General features: G+C 35.9%; 1 protein-coding gene across 2 annotated transcripts in view; it reads right to left on the bottom strand.

The window, feature by feature from the left end:
* Window positions 1-19,704, bottom strand: part of mcph1 (microcephalin 1) — a 123,488-nt gene that overhangs the window by 63,848 nt on the left and 39,936 nt on the right. For both annotated transcript variants that reach the window (XM_079854876.1, XM_079854875.1), the window contains exons 10-11: window positions 19,550-19,650; window positions 10,395-10,432 (exon numbers count right to left, since the gene is read on the bottom strand). In XM_079854876.1, coding sequence (XP_079711002.1) covers window positions 10,395-10,432; window positions 19,550-19,650 — 139 coding nt within the window. The remainder of the gene's footprint in view (window positions 1-10,394; window positions 10,433-19,549; window positions 19,651-19,704) is intronic.

The raw sequence follows: 19,704 nt of genomic DNA, 5'->3' as shown, positions 1-19,704 counted from the left end.
ATCTTAGAGAATTTACGATTAGCATTAGCCAGCACTTTTAAATTTGCTTTGATGTCAGGCGCTCTGGCTCCCGGCAAACATGTGACTATGGTGGTTGGTGTCTCTATTTTCACGTTCCGTGTAATAGAATCGCCAATAACTAGGGCACAATCATTCTCAGTGGGTGTTTCACTGAGCGGGGCAAATCGATTTGTTATGGTAATCGGAACGGAAGAGTGGTTTTTAGATCCGCGACTAGAGCGATCCCTCACTGTCACCCATTTGCCCGGCTGCACAGGCTCTACTTCAGCCGGAACCGACTCATGTAAAGTGTTCACTATGCTATGCGCATCCAAAACATCTAAAGCACTAGCACTCTTACTATCCTCAATTAAAGTTTGGATGCGTGATTCTAATTCTGAAATCTTCTCTGTCAACCTAACTGTCTCCTTACATTTATCACATATAAATCCTATATTGCCGACAGAGAAGGCTATGCTAAACATGTGACATGAAGTGCAGGTGACAATAACAGGACAAGACATTACTCACCGTGTTTGTTGACTGATTCTTACTCACCTGAGCTTTTTATGAACTCAAAGGCGCGGACGCGAGAGAGAAAAATAAATAAATAAAAATAGCTGAGCGCACGGGTGTGCTAGTAGTACTAATAACAGAAGCTAGCGATGTCAGGTTAATCTGAGATGTTGGGTAAAATGTAGTAGTATAAACAACTAGAAATGGTAGTAAATGATGGTTCAAAACAACGAAATACAAGGCTAAGACGGATCTTACAGCACCGAAGCAAACAAACACACTCACAGCAGGCAGCGAGGCATGTTTAGCTTCTTCCATTTTCTAATGATTGCTCCAACAGTGCACCTTTTTTCACCAAGCTGCTTGGCAATTTCCCCGTAGCCCTTTCCAGCCTTGTGGAGGTGTACAATTTTGTCTCTAGTGTCTTTGGACAGCTCTTTGGTCTTGGGAATGTTAGTAGTTGGATTCTTACTGATTGTATGGGGTGGACAGGTGTCTTTATGCAGCTAACGACCTCAAACAGGTGCATCTAATTTAGGATAATAAATGGAGTGGAGGTGGACATTTTAAAGGCAGACTAACAGGTCTTTGAGGGTCAGAATTCTAGCTAATAGACAGGTGTTCAAATACTTATTTGCAGCTGTATCATACAAATAAATAGTTAAAAAATCATATATTGTGATTTCTGGATTTTTTTTTTAGATTATGTCTCTCACAGTGGACATGCACCTACAATGACAATTTCAGACCCCTCCATGATTTCCAAGTGGGAGAACTTGCAAAATAGCAGGGTGTTCAAATACTTATTTTCCTCACTGTATATCTAAATATTAAATATTAAAATTGAAAGTTCATTGTCATTTGAAAGTGTGAAGGCATTAATATGCTGTTATATTATGATTATATTCAGTGGCATAAAATGGTCTTAAAATGACAATAATATCGTTTATCAAAATTATTTTTGGGACAATATATCGCCCAACAAAAAGTAGTTATCGTGACAGGCCTAGTGAGCAGGAGCCGGAGGTGAACCATTAATATTTGATGTAACGAGTGGAAAAAACTTTTACATTGTCAATTGTGGTGGGGGTTGGAAATGAATAGCCAATGCAAATTTTTAATCATATACAAGTGATTTCATCACAATAGCCGCTTTCCGACCGGAGGAACCTTTTCACAGTTCCTAGAACTATTGGCTAAAGTACCCGGATGTCGGCGTGTTCGCACCGCAGGAACTAGGAACGATTTTAGTTCTAGGAACTCCATTTGTAGGAACTAATTTAGGTCCTACTTCAGAGTAGGGTCTAAACCAGCACTATAGGAACTATCCGTGACGTTAGTGTACGCTGATTGACCGAACGCACGTGGAACACCAGCACCCGCCATTTTTAAAACAGCTAGAATGTAAACACACAGATTATAGCCTATATATTTACTCCATAAACTAACTATACAAAGTTTAAACATGGAAAACAGTGATAGATGGGTCTCTAAACCTTTATGCTGAAGAGAAAATCCAACGCAACTTTGAGGGGACCAAGCCAAACATGATTATGTTTATCTGCCCAGCTAGCAACACTGGACATCAACCACACGGCATAGGCTAATAACCTTTTTTCACATAATGTCTACTTTTTATAACAGTTCTATCTGATAAGATATTAAACAGTACTGTTAGACAGATTGCTAACTAATAAACACAGAGAATGCGAGCATTGTTTGCTCTGGCGGTCTCAGCGCCGCCAAAATAAAGGTCCGTCGCGCCGTCAAAATAAAAGTTACCGTGCTTGCGTCACTCCCTTACCCCTCCTACCAGTTCCTATGGCCACTTGGCCAGTGCGAACGCAAACAGCAAAACCGAGTTTGGAGGAGAGTAGTTCTTAGAACTGTTTAGAAGTGGACAGTTCCTAGAACTAAGTTCCTAGAACTACTTGGTCGGAAAGCGGCTAATGTAGAGCAGAGGTCTTCAATCCTGCTCCTGGAGAGCCACCATACTGCAGAGTTTAGTTCCAACCTGCTTCAGCACACCTGTCTTTGTATTTTCAAGCAATCCTGAAAAGCTTGATGAGCTGATTCAGGTGTGTTTGATTAGGGTTGGAACTAAACTCTGCAGGACAGTGGCCCTCCTGGAACAGGATTGAAGACCTCTGATCTAGAGGGTTGCTTGTATTCATGCAGCACAACAGTTAGCTTGGTCATTCCGAGTCAAATCAAAATCAAATTTTGGAAACTTCCCCGGCTCAAATTTTTGATTTTGTTCATATTTTTTTCTGGTGAAAGACAAACATAACTAGTGATGAAAGACAAAATATCAAATTTCATGGATTAGATTAATAGATTAATATTTGTGTAATCCACCAGTTTGTAGAGGGGGGTCAAAATTAACATTTTCACCTGAGATTTGGAGCCACATTACAAAGGGGTAAAAATGACTTTAGAAAGATCGAAGTATCATTGTGTTATTTTCACATAGAGAACTTCTAAAGCTAGCAAGACAAATATGAAGTATTGTAACTACATGTTTGAAACAAATTTCATGCCTGCTAGGAACGTGTATTTGCTCCCCCCACACATTGTATTTACATCAGGAAACCAATATTTTCCTCAACTGGATGGTTTAAGTATTACAACTTACTATTGTTATAACATGTGAAGCATAGTCATAGACTTAGTAGTATCCACTGCTAAGGGGCATATTTTGTGGCATCACTGATAATACCTCAAACTTTGAAACATTTAAGGGCTCTCACACTTGAAATAGTTCACCCTGGGATATTCTAAACCCCAGGAAAATGGGGTCAAAATCTATCTTATTTTGTTTCACTATGTTCATACTTTACACAGAGTTAACAATTAATCCTGGTTATTCATAATTTGACGTCACACTATACATTCCTAAACCCTGGGTTATTGTTCTTATATGTGGTGACAACAGTCATGAATGGATAAACACAAAATTACATTTGGTTTTCAACTATTGAAAATGGGTAAAATTCAACAATTTGGACATGGAGCTGCATTGCGATTCTGATATATCTGGAATTGAACCATAATTAAAATTGAAAATTCCCCAAATTCCTAAAATCATATTGATATATTTTCAATATTTCTTGAGTTACAGGCAGGCAAACTTCTGAAAAAGAAAATTTTTGGCACTCAGACAGGTGTGTTCTTAGCAATTCACCCTTCGCCGGGAGTTTGATTGAGGTGATCTGAACAATCATAATCTGCCGAATCAACCATTTTGTCCGACAAAGCAGTCAGGGGAGTTAGTAAATTAACGTCGGTGGACTTGAACTTGAAAAACGGTGTGTACTGACGTCTGTTCACGGTTGAAACAACATTCCTTCTGATGTTCATTCATGTTTATTTGATGCTATAAATTAACTAAAAGGAAGAGATGATCGGTTCACGAGCAGCTTTTACTGAAGTGCTACAGCGATCTGTCACGACACATTAAAGAGCTACAAAACGGTATTTGTTTAAATTTCTTAAAGAAAAGACTAAATTTGAAAGCTGAGACTATCAAATGTAACCTGATCTGTCCTGTCTGTTGGTGCGTTGTCAGTGTCCTCTCTGCCCCACAATGTATTTTTTACTGCATGAGAACATAAGAGCTTGTCAGACGTACATGTAGCAATTGTAACTAAAGAGGGCGGGTCTTTGCAAACGGTCAGTTGTTTTGATAGAGGGAAACAAGATATATTTCTAACTTTAACAATATTTGTTCTTTAGAGATTCTCTGGAATTGAACCATATAGTCCATGAGCCAGGGGGGTCCATCGGTATCAACGGGGGGGCAAATGCTATCATTGTTTTTTGGCAAGGTATACACCCCTAGTATTAGAAAAATCACGATAGCAGTGCAGCGGTGGTAGCGAAATCACTTTTTTGAGCTCATGAAGTTACTAACCCCCTAAAATAAATTCCGTTTTTGAAATCTGGTGTATATCTGGTTTAGGCTCATGCTAAGGATATTATCAATATTCTATAATATGGTGCTTGGTATCGTTGGAAAGGGGACCTTTTAGGCTTTCATTTAAGCCCAGTACTGAATCTGTCTGACAAACACAGAGGTCACAAGACTTCTTTAAACCAGAAATAACACACATTTTTTCACAATTTCCGCCTAAACTGTATGCTTTCTTTTATCCCTGTGGCATGAAAGAACAACATGGACACAAAACTCAACAACTTCAATACTCAAGGCACTCTGATGACTCAGAAAATGTATAATATACCCATACTATTTATTTGTGAGAGCCTTAAATTAGACTTGTGCAGCCAGCACAAGTCTTCAAAATAGAATAGAGCCAATAGAATGGACAAATAGAATACCCTATTAGTCCAGGGCCAAATGGCCTATTTATTCATGTACAGTTGTAATAAAAAGTAATTGTTTCAATAGTGTAGTCAATGGTGTTGTAAACATAACACTTGTAAGTGGTTTAACAAAATGTTTCTATCATGTATTTTGATATTCAGATATGATGTCAGAAAGTAGCTCATGCACGGAATGTTGATGGATTTTGACAGTTTGACGAGGTTTTGTCAGTTTTGTGAAAAGATTGTTGGTTCAGTTGACTGGTTATAACAACACTACCAACTATGTCATCTTCAAACAACTTCCATTGAGTTCCAGGGGTATTAAATGTAAGTACAAAATACTTTTTCTCTTGTGCTTGTGAATTGGTGGGGAATAGTAGCAGTAGCTAATGTAAGCTTGGTGTTTTTAGCAGGCTAGCTATCTAGCAGGCTAGCTAGCTTGCAGGTTAAACAGTGTAACAGTAACTGCTACAGTGCAGTCAGGGCTCTCAAGTGTCACGTGACAGTCACTCATTTCGGTCTTTTGTCACGCCCTCTCGCCACACATTGTATTTCTAACGCGGAAAAACTATTTATAATATATTTAATATGCCGCAGTGCCCAAAATGTCTCTGGCCACGCCAGTCTCATTATGGAACCGGCAGGAATCAATCGCTGTAAAAATCTATTATTGTCTATCCATTATAAAAGTGCATCTATCCATTATCCATTATAAAAGTGCATCTATCCACTATAAAAGTGCATCTATCCATTATAAAAGTGCATCTATCCATTATAAAAGAGCATCTATCAATCATAAAAGTGCATCTATCCATCATAAAAGAGCATCTATCCATTATAAAAGAGCATCTGTCCATCATAAAAGTGCATCTATCCATCATAAAAGAGCATCTACCCATCAAAAAAGGGCATCTATCCATCATAAAAGTGCATCTATCCATTATAAAAGTGCATCTGTCCATTATAAAAGTCCATCTATCCATTATAAAAGAGCATCTATCCATCAAAAAAGTACATCTATCCATCATAAAAGTACATCTATCCATCATAAAAGGGCATCTGTCCATCATAAAAGTGCATCTATCCATTATAAAAGTCCATCTATTCATTATAAAAGTGCATGTATCCATTATAAAAGTGCATCTATCCATTATAAAAGTGCATCTGTCCATTATAAAAGTGCATCTGTCCATTATAAAAGAGCATCTGTCCATCATAAAAGTGCATCTGTCCATCATAAAAGTGCATCTATCCATTATAAAAGTGCATCTGTCCATTATAAAAGTCCATCTATCCATTATAAAAGTGCATCTATCCATTATAAAAGTCCATCTATCCATTATAAAAGTGCATCTATCCATTATAAGTCCATCTATCCATTATAAAAGTGCATGTATCCATTATAAAAGTGCATCTATCCATTATAAAAGTGCATCTGTCCATTATAAAAGTCCATCTGTCCATTATAAAAGTGCATCTGTCCATTATAAAAGAGCATCTGTCCATCATAAAAGTGCATCTGTCCATCATAAAAGTGCATCTATCCATTAGAAAAGTCCATCTGTCCATTATAAAAGTGCATCTATCCATTATAAAAGTCCATCTATCCATTATAAAAGTGCATCTATCATTATAAAAGTCCATCTATCCATTATAAAAGTGCATCTATCCATTATAAAAGTGCATCTATCCATCATAAGTGTATCTATCCATTATAAAAGAGCATCTGTCCATCATAAAAGTGCATCTATCCATTATAAAAGAGCATCTATCCGTCAAAAAAGGCATCTATCCATCATAAAAGTGCATCTATCTATTATAAAAGAGCATCTATCCATCAAAAAAGGGCATCTATCCATCATAACAGTGCATCTATCCATTATAAAAGTGCATCTGTCCATCATAAAAGTACATCTGTCCATCATAAATGTGCATCTATCCATCATAAAAGTGCATCTATCCATCATAAGTGCATCTATCCATCATAAAAGTGCATGTCTTCATGTTCATTTTATGAAGTATATTTAAGTAATTTTCAAGTATATTTTTAAAGTATACTTTATGTTGTAAGTATACTAATAATGTGTACTTGTAGTAAACGTGTGTACTATTTCAATACTGCTTGGGACTAAATTGGCCCACTTTTAGTATTTTTAGTATTTGTAAGAGTAAACTAAGTACACAACTAGTTTTCTCATTTGTAATGCATCTGTACTACAAGTGAACTTATAAGTATACTAGTAGTTTACTATTTTAATACAAGTAGTACATTTTTTAGTTTATGAAAGTACAAACTGATGTGTGCTCTCAGTAAACTACTAGTTTCGTAGTTTATACTACAAGTATACTTGTAAGTTTTCTTTAATTGAACATAACGTTATACTTATAGTTTACTATTTATATATTATTTTTGCACTTGAAAAATACCTTTAACTGTTCTTTAATTTTAAAAACATTTTATTAGCTTCATGCATCCTTTTTTAATCAACACTTGAATGTCAGTAAGTTTCATAAAGAAAGGCAACATTTTAAACAAAAAAGTAGAATTAGAGTAAATTGCTATACACTACCAGTGGACTAGCCTACACAAAAATTCAGATATGCAGAATTAGAAACATATCTGTTTTATATCAATATTCTAATCAATATTTTCAAACAATGTAAGTTTCATAAGACTGTATATGAAAAACTATGTAAAAAAAGTATATTTAATTGACTACTCAATCAAAAGAGTTAACACAACTACAAGACAAGTATACTTTGAATTCTTAATTATTCTTTTAAGTATATCTGGATCAAAAGATTGAGTTCAAGTACAGGCCAAATATACCTGGGCCCGTATTCATAAATAATCTAATGCAAAGAGTAGCTCCTAGTGACAAAATTCTAAGAAAATTCTTAGAAATGTGGGCGTTTACTCTTAAAATTAAAGAAAAAATCCCAGTAAAGAAAAAAGTAATTCAGAAAGCATCTTAACCCTTAAAAGAAGTCTTAAGGTCAAAATTGTAAGGAGTACGGACGAGGACTTTTCAGAGGCTGAAGAGATTCTTTAGCAGAGGAGAACATGGCAGAAAGACGAAGAGGGAGAAAAAATGTGTTGCAGACAATGGATGACAGTGAGTTAATAAGACGCTATAGATTAGATCGTGCAGGGATCATGTTTGTGACTGATCTTAGAGACGCGCTAACATCTCCGACACAGTGCAGAAATGCCATAGCGCCAGAAATGAAAGTAATCACTACATTACGATATTTGGCAACTGGGAAAATGCAACAATGCAGCAGTGTGTAATGTACACAGTCACATGTCATTTCAAAGTGAAGGCTTAGAATAGACCCTATACTTTTCACTCTTTTTTTCCTTCTTGGACAACCAGCCAATCACAGTCTTCAAAAGATTGTGTCATACATAGCAACGGGGTCAGCCCCGCCTCCTCACTAAGATGAAAGTTTTTGTCTTTTCCTTGCTCAGAGTTGCTCTCAGATTGGCCCCGAATCGCTCTTAAGCTAAGACTCTTATGTAAAAGTTTTTAAGCTAAATTAAAGGACAAGTTCGGTATTTTACACTTAAAGCCCTGTTTTCAGATCGTTTCTGATGAAATAGAACAGTTAAGATTTCGGTTTAAAATTTTAAAATTTAAAATTTTCGGTTTCTGGGGTAGCACCCCCCCACCTCCACAATGGCTGCATAGGTTCACTGGAACAATCCTTCCTAAAACGCATTAAACAAAAATTGCAGCAAAAGATGCATAGTGCACCTATGCAGCCATTGTGGAGGTGGGGGGGTGCTACCATAGAAACCGAAAATTCTCGGGACAGCAACATGTGTCCAAATTTCAATCTTAACCATTCTATTTCATCAGAAACGATCTGTAAACAGGGCTTTAAGTGTAAAATACCGAACTTGTCCTTTAAGAGTTTTCTGAGAGGATTCTTAGAATCTTTATGAATACGGGCCCTGGACTTTTCTCTCAGTATAAATCAAGTACATAAAAAGTAGACTGAAAGTATACTTTCTTATTTTAAGTTTAAAAGAAGTATACTAAGTGTGAAAAACACCAAGCTTACATTAGCTACTTCTACTATTCCCCACCAATTCACAAGCACAAGAGAAAAAGTATTTTGTACTTACATTTAATACCCCTGGAACTCAATGGAAGTTGTTTGAAGATCATAGTTGGTAGTGTTGTCATAACCAGTCAACTGAACCAACAATCTTTTCACAAAACTGACAAAACCTCGTCAAACTGTCAAAATCCATCAACATTCCGTGCATGAGCTACTTTCTGACATCATATCTGAATATCAAAATACATGATAGAAACATTTTGTTAAACCACTTACAAGTGTTATGTTTACAACACCATTGACTACACTATTGAAACAATTACTTTTTATTACAACTGTACATGAATAAATAGGCCATTTGGCCCTGGACTAATAGGGTATTCTATTTGTCCATTCTATTGGCTCTATTCTATTTTGAAGACTTGTGCTGGCTGCACAAGTCTAATTTAAGGCTCTCACAAATAAATAGTATGGGTATATTATACATTTTCTGAGTCATCAGAGTGCCTTGAGTATTGAAGTTGTTGAGTTTTGTGTCCATGTTGTTCTTTCATGCCACAGGGATAAAAGAAAGCATACAGTTTAGGCGGAAATTGTGAAAAAATGTGTGTTATTTCTGGTTTAAAGAAGTCTTGTGACCTCTGTGTTTGTCAGACAGATTCAGTACTGGGCTTAAATGAAAGCCTAAAAGGTCCCCTTTCCAACGATACCAAGCACCATATTATAGAATATTGATAATATCCTTAGCATGAGCCTAAACCAGATATACACCAGATTTCAAAAACGGAATTTATTTTAGGGGGTTAGTAACTTCATGAGCTCAAAAAAGTGATTTCGCTACCACCGCTGCACTGCTATCGTGATTTTTCTAATACTAGGGGTGTATACCTTGCCAAAAAACAATGATAGCATTTGCCCCCCCGTTGATACCGATGGACCAAATTTGGGGCCCTGGCTCATGGACTAATATAGGGGATTAAGAAATATGGACACCAAAAGAAAATTTATTAAGAACCAAAACCTAAAAGGTTTTAAACCTATAAATATATCTTTAATATTTCTTGAGTTACAACATGCAAACTTCAGGGGGAAAAACACAAGTGCTTTTTCCCATTTTGTACAGTCACCATTGGCATATAATCCAACACAGATGACAAAACTCAACAGATTTTACTAACAGACCTACCAATCTCTGCGTAAAAATAAAATAATGATGCTGCTATCTTTCTAGTCATTTTACCCCCCTGTAATTTTACTCCAAATCTCAGGTGAAAATTGTAATTTTGACCCACCTCTACAAAATGGTCAATTACTCAAATATTCATCCATGACATTTGATATTTTGGCTTTCATCACTATTTATGTTTGTCTTTCACAAGAAAAAATATTAACAACATCAAAAATTTGACCCGGGGTTGAGTTGACATGGCTTTATTATTTTCATTGTTTCAAAGTACTCAGAAAACACAATAATAGATACTCACTCAGTGGGCATGCTTGTCATTACCAAGGATCTATTTTTCTGGAAAGACAGAAAAAATCAATTAAAAACACTGAAAGATTGTTGCAGTTAATTTCTTTTTACTCATACACAGTTTTTTTGATGCCAATCAACTAAACTCCTATTATCTCAGACACATGTACTATTGAGCTCCTGTTTTGTTGGCAAGTAGCATAAACCAGTAAACACATGCCGGATATCTGCATATTTGGTGAACAAAAAGGAAATGAAAGCCCAAGGCCATATGGGAGGGGAAGCATTTGAGAGACGTTTAAGCACAGAACACTGTGACACCTTTTTATCTGTCCCCTGTCCCCTGGCCTGTAGTACAAACACATGAACGGCCTTCCTCTCTATTCCTACAGGAAGTTGGGGTTTACATCCATCAATGAACAGGGCAGCTAAAACAGGTTATACATAACGTTTACCAAAATCCTTTCTGAGACCATGACACAAACACGTGGCCAGGTGCCAATTATTATTCCAGTCAATAGAAGCAAACGTCATTGCTCGTAAAATGGTGTCAGACTGTAGCCTGGTTAAAACCAGACCATTCTCAGTAGTAACTGAGTTATGGTCTGGCAAAGCTCCATAGACAAATCATTTCCAAAGGGGCATCACCAACGGACGTCGCTCAAATGCCTCTGGGCGCAGTTGGATGGACCTAAAACCAATCAGAGCGATCGGCATCGTGTAAAGCCATATGCTGTGTCCCAATTCGGTTAAAATCCTCTATTAAATCTAATTTAATTTCCTACCGTTTCGGAGAGAAATGTAGTAGCACGTTCATCTGCCAGTGGGTCTTTCATGGAGACTGTCCTCATGTGTTTGCAATTTGAATATAATAATGCATTTAAAAGTTGAACGGACGTCGCTCAAATGCCTCTGGGCGCAATTGGATAGACCTAAAACCAATCAGAGCGATCGTCATTGTGTAAAGCCCGCCTCAACGTTTCTGATTGGTGCCGCGATTTCCAGGCCATGGAAATGGGCTTGAATGAGCTCTTTGCCAGACTACTTCGAGCAAATTTGAATTTGCCGGAAGTTGTCTGGGTTTTCCCAGGCTAGTCAGACTGTTCAAGGAAGACAATTCTGTGATGCTCAACCTGTAAAACATCTCTCTTAAATATCATACACATTTGATTCAGATAAAATATTCTGTGGAGTTTTCTCAAAATATAACGCTTGAATTAAACTTTAATATATCATAGTATGTCTCAATACAGAATTTGTTTGGCAGGAATATGTTTATTAAAATAAAAACATTTAATGCACAGGTAGTTCCAAGTCAGTTTAATCACGTTCTATATTAATGCGCTGTTTTCATTGAAGCGCACACACACACACAGAAACATTCAGGAGCAAAGAAGCTTGTTATCGACGCCGCCCCGACTTTAAGTAATAAAATAGCTTCACTACTGAACCACTAAATTATATTTCCCAGCAATGTAGGGGTTACGTCGCTATTTTTTGGTTGAAAATTGCTAAAACAACTTTTACTATGCATACAAATGCAGATCTGAACATATTATACAGAATACATAAATGCTTCCTATTTCCTATATATTGAGTGAAACATTTAATATCGTAAGGTAATAATATCATAAGGTTTAAAACATTTTAAAAGACATCAAATAGTAGAAAATGTGTTTAATGTAGTATTTTACTTGAGATCACTCGCCAAAGTTCTTATTTCTAAGAGATGCAAGACATAATGGCTATTACATTTGCGATCGTGCTCTGCTCATTTCATTCATAAAGTTTACACTCATTCACTTCACACACTCATTATTGAGTAGTCATTTTAGATATTTATGTAGATGATCTGTTATGCGGTCTCCTGGCAATTATCCAGCAAACACAAGGAGTGAAAGGGGCAGCCAATTTTCCCCCCCAATTATTTGGTAGAATTCGTTATTCGCTTTGAAGCCATTATCCATGCCTTTCTGAATATGGTATTCGGCTTCGGGCACATCCCTTTTGTTCATAATCGGTTGGTCTTTTAGGTCATAAAAAAACACATGCATTTGCACTCTTACAAAATAACAAAAAGAATTCAAAATCATTAAAATGATTTACTATTAACAATATTTTCAAATAAATACAACCACATGAGAAAAGTACAAAAACTAATTCTTATCCGTTAGATATTAATGAAGACGAAAGTGGTCATTCAAGCAGTGTCCATAGTGAAAACAAAAAATGGTCCAAAATAAGTCTTCCAAAAAAACAAAAACAATATAAATCCTTTGTTTACGTTGTATCCCAAAAAAATAAAAACCTGCATAATCCTAATTAAGACATTATTCCTTTTCACTTAAATTAAGGATTACAAGGGCAGATTACCAAAAGACTTAATACCACGATTATTAAACCTTTTACCAAAATGCATAATTTGTAAACTAATACATTTTGATGTTTGCATCACATACTATAAACATGCTTTCTCTAACATGGCAAACTTGATCAGTAGCTCATTTGGTACACCACTGCACTTTCAATGTGGAGCACTCAGATAAATCACTACAAAAGAGATCAAAGAATTGTAAAAACAAGCTAAAATGGCATGGTATATCACTGCAGTTAAATAATTGATACAATATTCACAGAAGCAAATTTAGCACTTATGAACTATGTGTTTGTTATTTAGAATGAATCCAAGCAACATAGTCAATTTCAAGACTGTAAACCTGTGGTGGTTTTATATGGATAATGTTTTCAAACCACTCATGTGCAATAGCGAGTGGGCATTGATAACTTTTCCTATGCAATGACATTAGCCAATCATAACAGCCTTAAAGGAGCCACCCCTTATAAATGGATAATCTCAGACAGTGTCAAAATGAAGGCTGAAAATCTTTTTTGATAAATTGTATTATTGTATGAATTACATTAATACAATTGTATGTATTGTATTAATGCAGGTTGTATTAATTTATTCCCATGTTTCAGCTAGGCATACAATGAAGGAACAGATAAGTAAAATCAGGGTATCTGCAGGGTTTTTAAAATCGAATTTAAGGCTTTTTAAGACCTGTTTATGCAAATAGCCGCTGCCTTGTGATTTAGTTTGAAGAGCTTAATATAAAGCACCTCTCATGTTTAAGGCAACATGGTGCACTTATCTGGCAGCAGCTCACACTGCTGTGTCCTTTATTTTTCAGCTAAACACTAACTCTTGAGTTTTAAACACTAAAACAACACTGTATTCATTCGGTACACGTGTACTGAACAGAAAGAACCATACCGAATTTTTTTAAAACAAATCTGTATATCATCGCACCCCTAATAAACATTTCTCACATTTAAACTAAAAATAAGACATGAATGAATGAAACATGCTTTAAGTTAATATCCTTTTTACACGTTGTGTGGGGCACCGTGAATTACACATTTTCAAGGTTTACATAAAGTCTTGGGACAGTAATTTTTTTCAAATAAGTTTGCATAAAGAGATGAGTGTTTGTATTTCCTGTGCAATTTGATGTAATGAAGAAAAAGAAGATGTAATGACTAAGAGACCCAGTGTGTCTGAACGAGACTATGAGGTGACACGTGGGACTTACTACTGAACGCTCAAACATACATATGAAATGCTTACACACACTGTGAAATGCAGACCTATACACATCTAATGTTACTCACGCATTTACAAACCTTTCGCGTACATACACCTACGAAATGTTCACGCTTGCATACAAACTTCGAGACAAAACAGTCGTGGCCAAAGTAGAGGCAGTGACAGTTTTGCAAAGTTTGCTGCTTCAGTTGTTGTTTATTCACATTCACTGCTAACATAATTTCACTAATTATATCAGCACATGGAAAAAGTGTGAATAAGTATGAGTCAGTATCATTCTGATTGGATTATAAGAGCTGACTTATTGCTATAAAAGGAGGGAAGAAGTGCAGCAATCATTCTTTGCATCAAAATGGCAAAAATTGCACCAGTAAAAAACATTTACCGGATCATTAAGAACTTCATGTGAGAGGTTCAACTGCAGTGAAGAAGGCTTCAAGACATCTGAAAGTGTCCAGCAAGTACCAGGACCGACGACTCCTGTAGAGTCAGCTATGGATTTGCGTCACCCCCAGTGCAGTGCTTGCTCAATATTGGCAGCAGGTGGGTGTGAGTGCATCTGTACGCACAGTGAGGCCAAGACTTTTGGACAACAGCCTGGTGTCAAAAAGGGCAGCAAAGAAGCCACTTCTCTCCAAGAAAAACATCAAGTACAGACTGAAATTCTACAGGAAGTACTAGTATTAGACGAGAAAGTAAACAAGAATACTTTTTGTGCGCAAAACAAACAAAAATAACGACTTTATTCAACTATTAATTTTCTTCTGTGTGGGCCTCTGAGTGAGTTCCCGTAGTGTAACAGTGCAGCGCTTCTGGGTTGTATGTCAGAACGTAGGCTCACTATTGGCACACGATGGTCATGTGTGTGATTGCTGGAAGCCAGAAGCGCTGCGCTGTTACACTACATGAACTTATGAGGGTGAGTAATTACTGACAGAATTTTCATTTTTGGGTGAACTAACCCTTTAACTAATGAACCTTATTGTAAAGTGTTACCATCATATTAAAAAAAAAGTTGAAAATGAAAGCAACGTTCATGAACGACTCAGTTTGAACTGCCCTCCGTTTACACTTGAACAGCTTCCGTTTATGCTAAAATGACTTGAGTTTTCCTCTGAAAATCAAACGTCATTAACACGCAAAATCAGTTGCATGCATATGCTCCAATTAATTTTAAAGAGCGTCTTCCGTGTATTAGAATGTCATTGGTGTATGCACTCGAAGAGTTTGTTTGAATGAGTGATCATTTCATTAGTGTAAAAAAAAAAACTTGAAAAGTTTGTGTATGGAGGTGAATGTACGCAGTGTTTGTACGTATGTGCGAGTAACAGATGTATTGGTCTGCATTTCACATTAGTGTGAGCATTACATACAGTATATGTTTGAGCATTCAATAGTATACACATTTGTGTGACTACTTAACATGTGTATGCAAGTGTTTCAGTGATGTATGAGTGAGTAAAGTTTGATTTTAGCCCTACAGCGCCTCATAAGAGACAGACTGCGAGAGAGACCCAGTGCATCCAAAAGAGAGAGAATCTCTTAATGTTCACAGTGCATCAGCTAATAATAACAAATACAACTTTTGATTTTAATAATGTATTAGTAAATGTTGAAATTAGCATTAACAAAGCTTAATAAATCCTGTAGAAGCGCAATTAGTTCATGTTAACTAATGTAGTTAACTATAAATATTATCTAAACATTTTTGCAACATTAACTTACAATATAAAAAACAAAATTAAGACGTGTCATGAAATGTTTGAAAAAATAAATAAAAATAATGATGAATGATGTTTTACAGGTAACAACACTTACAACAGTATATCGCCCTAAAAGTGAAAGGAATATGAAAAATAATCGTAGCGTTTTTCTTTCTATTAGTAATAGAAAGGCAAACGCTATAATACTATCTCATTTACAGATGCATATTTACATAGTTGGTAATTATGCATCTGTATAATTTAAAGTGTCTTTGAAAATTTCACAAATCTTTCAATCTTTAGCGAATCCAGCCGAGAGATCTTCTGAAGGGTACATTTGTAGACTGTATAAAAACCTGTGTACTCTGAACTGTGTTCCACGTAAATTGAATGTGGACAGCAGAGTTTAGATGTTACTGGACCAATCCTTGTACTGAAACGATGCTGTGCTACATCCAGTTGGCCAGTCGTATTCACGTCATTTTCGCTGTATGTACTGTATGTAAACCTAGCTCTACCTTGTCTTAACTTGGAATTTTTTTTTTTTTTTTTAAATATATCACTGATATTATTGTAGTTTTTATTAAAAATTTAAATGAGTTTTTTCTGTTCATTTTCATTTTATTTGTGTTGGTCATTTTTATTAGCATTTTTATTTATAGCTTTTATTTTTTCCAAGTTATTTAATTTGAGTTATTTTTTTTATATTTTTTTAGTTAATATTTATTTTAACCAACCATTTAAAAAAATCATTACTTTTAGTTTAATATAATAACCCTTGCCTGGGGTGCATTTCCTGTACGATGTAACTCGCTGATTAACTCCCATAGTACGATACATCGTTGGAGAAATGAACCAACTAGTCGTGCTGCCTTCAGATGCATTCCAAGGAGGACGGCATCAAGGCACGTCCGAATACAATGTTAGCTTCACTTCCTGTCTACAAAAATCGATCAGATGACGGTATCTCTGAAGGATGTCCCACAATTCTGTGCATTCCAATCTGTGTCAGTTAAGCTAAAAAATAAAGATGGCATCTGGAAGTTGCAGTTGGTGGTCAGCTTGTGCACAAAAATATTTATGACCAAACATTTCCACTTTTGATGCGATTTCTAGTTATCACCAAAGCTCTCTAATTTGTTGTAGATTTCAAAACCTCTGTAGATTTTTCAAATTATATTTAACAAACGATTCATTCAGCATAGTACAATCACATGTAAATATTTTTTCAGGTAATTTCAATTGTTTTCTTTTCAAGTGATAACGTGTTTGCATAAGAAGAACCTGCATACATTCACCTCTGATACACTGGTTTAATACTATAATCGTGACTAGTTGAACGATCACCAAAACAGCAAAGTACAGTCTGAATAAAATGATAGTTTGTACTTTTAACTGTTGCTGGTTCATTTAGTGAAGTTCAAAAGAGACTCGCTTTTGGTAAAGACAATTTAATTTAATTGAAAAAAAAACCCAACATCTTTAATTTAGTCATGTTCACTCACTAAATGATCACTAAACATTTGCCATGAAAATCACTCTTTATGATACGTTTATTTTATTTTTTTAAAAATTTTAATTTTACATTTTAGAAAACTGAATAGGGCCTGAAATAGCCTGGAAACAAATATTGTTTCATGCTTTTCCAAACTGCGTAGGATCCCTAGATAGAGAATGCCCTGCATGTTGGCTTGCTTATTGTGCCCAAGAGCATGATCTATTTAAGTCCACGTCATACTAACAACAAAATATGCTTCTAACCACAGGTTGATTGCTGTTTGCGAACGTTCTCAGGAACTATGGTTTCGGAAACCACAGACAATGTTAAACTATGTTGTTAACGACGGAACTTGCAACATAGTTGGCTGACAATCTTTTGGAAAATGCACCACTCAGCATGACTTTCACTCAAAGGAAAAGTCCCAGAGGAGAAGCCTCATGCCAAAAAAGTACCTCTCCATAAATTATCATACTTAGCATCTGGATCACCAGATCTTCTAATCCAATTATCATTATCATTATTAAGTATGTATACTCTAATCTTGTCAAAAGGGAACACTGATGACAAATGCCCATCTGTAAATTCTTTACCACAATAAAATGTTTGGACTTTATCACATTGAGGATTGAGACAAAAGCCTCTTGCTTCTCTCTGTGGCAGGAAGGAGTTTAGTTCAGGCTGAGAAAAAGCAAACAGATCTCTGCCAGGTGCATGTCACAGTAGCAAAGAAAGCAAACAGGAAGCCAAGAGGGCAACAAGGAGACTCGCATATAACAACTGCATCAAAGCAAATTACTACGCTCCATGGAGACAAAAGCATCAAGCTGAAACCTCTGTCTTCACCTGGAAACATGGGGTAGAATACAGCTTTAAACGGTTTATTCCTCTTATGTAAGAAAGGACCATTAAAAAGTAAAGACGACAAAATATTGCAAATAAAAAACCTTGTGGTGCCCAGGATGCCTTTAAGAAGGCTATCCTACCAAGAGAGAGAGAAAAAAGTTTGTTGCTATACAATTATTAGTGGACTAGGGCAGTGGGTCTGTTCTGATTGCAGCGAAAAAAGCAATGACAAATGCTAATAAAAATAAACTAACTAACCATCTAATCATGCAGTCAGGACAGCAAAAGAAATGAAATAATCATGCCAAATTTTTAAAGAGAGGAGAAAACACTTAACATATCTTTTGCTGTTGATGTCAAAGATTGAGCATCTAATCTAACTATGGTATTTCTGCACAAATTTGTTTCTTGGCGAATCAAAATAGACAGATGCCAGGCGGGTTGCACAACACATATGCCCTTTAAGAACAATGAACAAAACTATACAAGGTAAAAGAAAACCAATTTCATTTTATATACGAGTTTGCTTGCATGATAATGTGAATAAACGGACCGTTCCAACCACAACGAGTTTTATGCTAAGTACTGGCTTAAAAATTAATCTCAATATTTGATTTTAAGGGCCTTTTTGTTTACTTTTGTACACTAAGGGCCAGATTTACTAAACAGGGTAAATTAGCGTAAGACCATAATCCCATAAAAGCGCAGATGGGAGTGGAGGTGATTTACTGACAATACAAACATTGAAGAAACAGACACAGCCAGGGCTGTGTTTTCCAAAACATCGTAAGCCTAAATTGTTCATTGCCACCAATGGTCAATACAATCAACTTAGGCTTATGATGCTTTTGGGAAACGCAGCCCTGATAATTTCCATAATGACCAATGAAGTCTAAAGATCAGCTCAAATTTACGCAAACAAGCAGAGCCGATGATAATCAGGCATGTGTGATCTACTAACACAGGTGCCTTAACACATGCTTTTGTTTTTTTGATTGAATGGTGCAAATAGCAGTAAATTGCTTAGTAAATCATAATTTATTTAAAAACTCTGCTCCCATAAATATTGCATCTGAACGGGAAACTCCTAAAAATACTGCATAATTATGCAAGGTCAGATGCAAAAATAACTATTCACACCTTTTCATTACTAATTTTTCTACTGCGTGTCCTTTAGTAGATCCTGACAGTAGTTTAACATCAAAAGAGGGTTTGCGCTGGCTGTTAGCAAATCTGGCACTAAATTTGTGTGTTCGGCTAAATTATCACTGTAGTTGTGCTGTGCACAGAAAAAGATAATACCTTGTCAGCAAGAGCGAAAGAGTACAAATTCCCTTAAAAAAAATAAAACTACTGCTTTCATGATAAAGTTGAATTCACTTGTTTGCAATTTCTCAAAAATGTCTTTAACATTAAATTAGCTTACATAAATGTCTTATTTACATGAATCTTTGCCCAATTGATATCTTTAGTACCACCTAAAATACATGAAAAAACTGTAGCTACTTTACCTTCATGTACTTGTCCTTTTTCATAGTTTCCGGTTTGCTACACATTTCATAACTTCTCTCAATGATCCCATAAGCTGTGCTTTTATTCTCTTTCCCTGCAACTGAAATAATGCAAACAAAGAAAGTTGAGTTCAGAGGAGAGCAGCACACAGCAG

The sequence above is a fragment of the Squalius cephalus genome, assembly GCF_949319135.1.
Source record: "Squalius cephalus genome assembly, chromosome: 21".
Taxonomy (NCBI): Eukaryota; Metazoa; Chordata; class Actinopteri; order Cypriniformes; family Leuciscidae; genus Squalius; species Squalius cephalus.
This window is presented reverse-complemented; position numbering and strand designations above follow the sequence as displayed.